General features: G+C 64.2%; 1 protein-coding gene across 1 annotated transcript; it reads right to left on the minus strand.

The window, feature by feature from the left end:
- Positions 1–235: 235 nt before the first annotated feature.
- On the minus strand, positions 236–1,522 carry LOC124893928 (chromosome alignment-maintaining phosphoprotein 1-like; the record flags this gene model as incomplete). The annotated part of the gene is made up of 3 exons (XM_047404755.1): positions 236–333; positions 473–982; positions 1,348–1,522. Coding segments are annotated over 3 exons (783 nt in total), but the record flags the coding sequence as incomplete, so codon positions are not given.
- Between the last annotated feature and the right edge of the window lie 113 nt (positions 1,523–1,635).

Here is a 1,635-nt window from a genome sequence, read left to right on the forward strand (position 1 = left end):
GTTCGCACTGAGCCTGGGACCCAAGGTCGGGGTACGGGTCCTCGGCTCGAGGCTAGTACCCAGGGTGAGGGGCGGGGAGGGGTGGCGTTCTAGAGCTCGAGCCTAAGACCCGGGGAGCCAATCTCGAGCTCGATTTGAGCTTGGGACCCAGGGGTGGGATGAGGGTCTCGAGATTGAGCTGAGCCTGGGACTCGAGGGAGAGGGGGCAGTTTCGGGCTCGAGCCTAGCCTGGGACCCGGGGGGCGGTCCCGGGCTCGCATTAAGCCCTGGACCCAGGGAGGGAAGAGCGATCCCAGGCTCGCGCTGAGAGCTGTCCGGAGACTCGCGCTGAGCCTAGGACCCAAGGGAAAAAGAGCAGTCCTGGGCTCGCACTGAGCCTTGTATCGGGGAGGATTAGCGATCCCGAGCTCGAGCTGAGCCTGGGACCTAGGGGGAGTGGGGAGCGGTCCTAGGCTTGAGCTGAGCCTGGGACCCAGGGGAAAGGGGAGCGGTCCCGGTCTCGCGATGAGCTTTGGGACCCGGCGGGGGGAGTGAGCTTACGCTGAGCCTTGAACCCGGGGGAAGAGAGCGGTTCTGGGCTTGCACTGAGGCTGTGACCTGGGGGAAGGAGAGCAGTTCTGGGTTCGTGCTGAACCTGAGACCCAGGGAAGAGGGGAGCAGTCCTGGCTCGCGTTGAGCTTGGGACCCGATGGGAGGGGAGCGTACCCGTGCTCGCGCTGAACCTGGCACCCAGGGGAGAGGGGAGCGGTCCCGGGCTCGCGTTGAGCTTGGGACCCGAGGGGAGAGGAGCGTGCCCGGGCTCACGCTGAGCCTGGGACTCGGGGGAGGCAAGCGATCCCGGGCTCGCGTTGAGCCTGGACCCAGTAGAGAGGAACGGTCCTAGGCTCTCGCTGAGCCTGGGACCCAAGAGGAGGAGAGCGGTCCCAGGCTCGCGCTGAGTGTGGGACCCGAGGGAGAGAAACGATTTGGGCTCGTGCTGAGCCTGAGACCCGGGAAAAGAGGAGTGGTCCCAAGCTCACGGTGAGGCTGGGACCCGAAGGGGTGGTCCCGAGCTTGCGTAGAGCTTGGGACCCAGGGGGAGCAAGTTTTTGATACTCAAGAGTAGAAATCAAGATTTATACCATAGAATAGACATGCTTAGAACATACCAAGAAAGGGCATAAAAGCAAAGCTCAAAAGGAGAGTGGTCCCGGGCTCGCACTGAGCTTGGGATTCAGGGTCGGGGTACGGGTCCTCGGCTCGAGCCCAGTACCCAGGGCGGGGGTCGGGGGAAGGGGAGGGATGGCGATCTAGAGCTCGAGCCTAAGACCCCGGGGGCCAATCTCAGGCTCGATTTGAGTTTGGGACCTGGGGTGGGGTGAGGGTCTCGAGATTGAGCTGAGCCTGGGACTCGAGGAAGAGGGGGGCAGTCTCGGGCTCGAGCTGAGCCTGGGACCCGGGTGGTAAAGGAGCCGTCTCGGGCTCACGTTTAGACTGGGATCGGGGGAGAGGAGCGGTTCCGAGCTCGCATTGATCTTGGGACCTGAGGAGGAGAGGAGCAGTCCCGGAAAGAGCCTGGGAGCTAGGGAAGAGCGGTTTCGGGCTCGCACTGAGCCTGGGACTCGGTGGTAAGACGGGGGCAGGCAGAGGTGTGCG

This window comes from Capsicum annuum, unplaced genomic scaffold, assembly GCF_002878395.1.
Source record: "Capsicum annuum cultivar UCD-10X-F1 unplaced genomic scaffold, UCD10Xv1.1 ctg67194, whole genome shotgun sequence".
Lineage (NCBI taxonomy): Eukaryota > Viridiplantae > Streptophyta > Magnoliopsida > Solanales > Solanaceae > Capsicum > Capsicum annuum.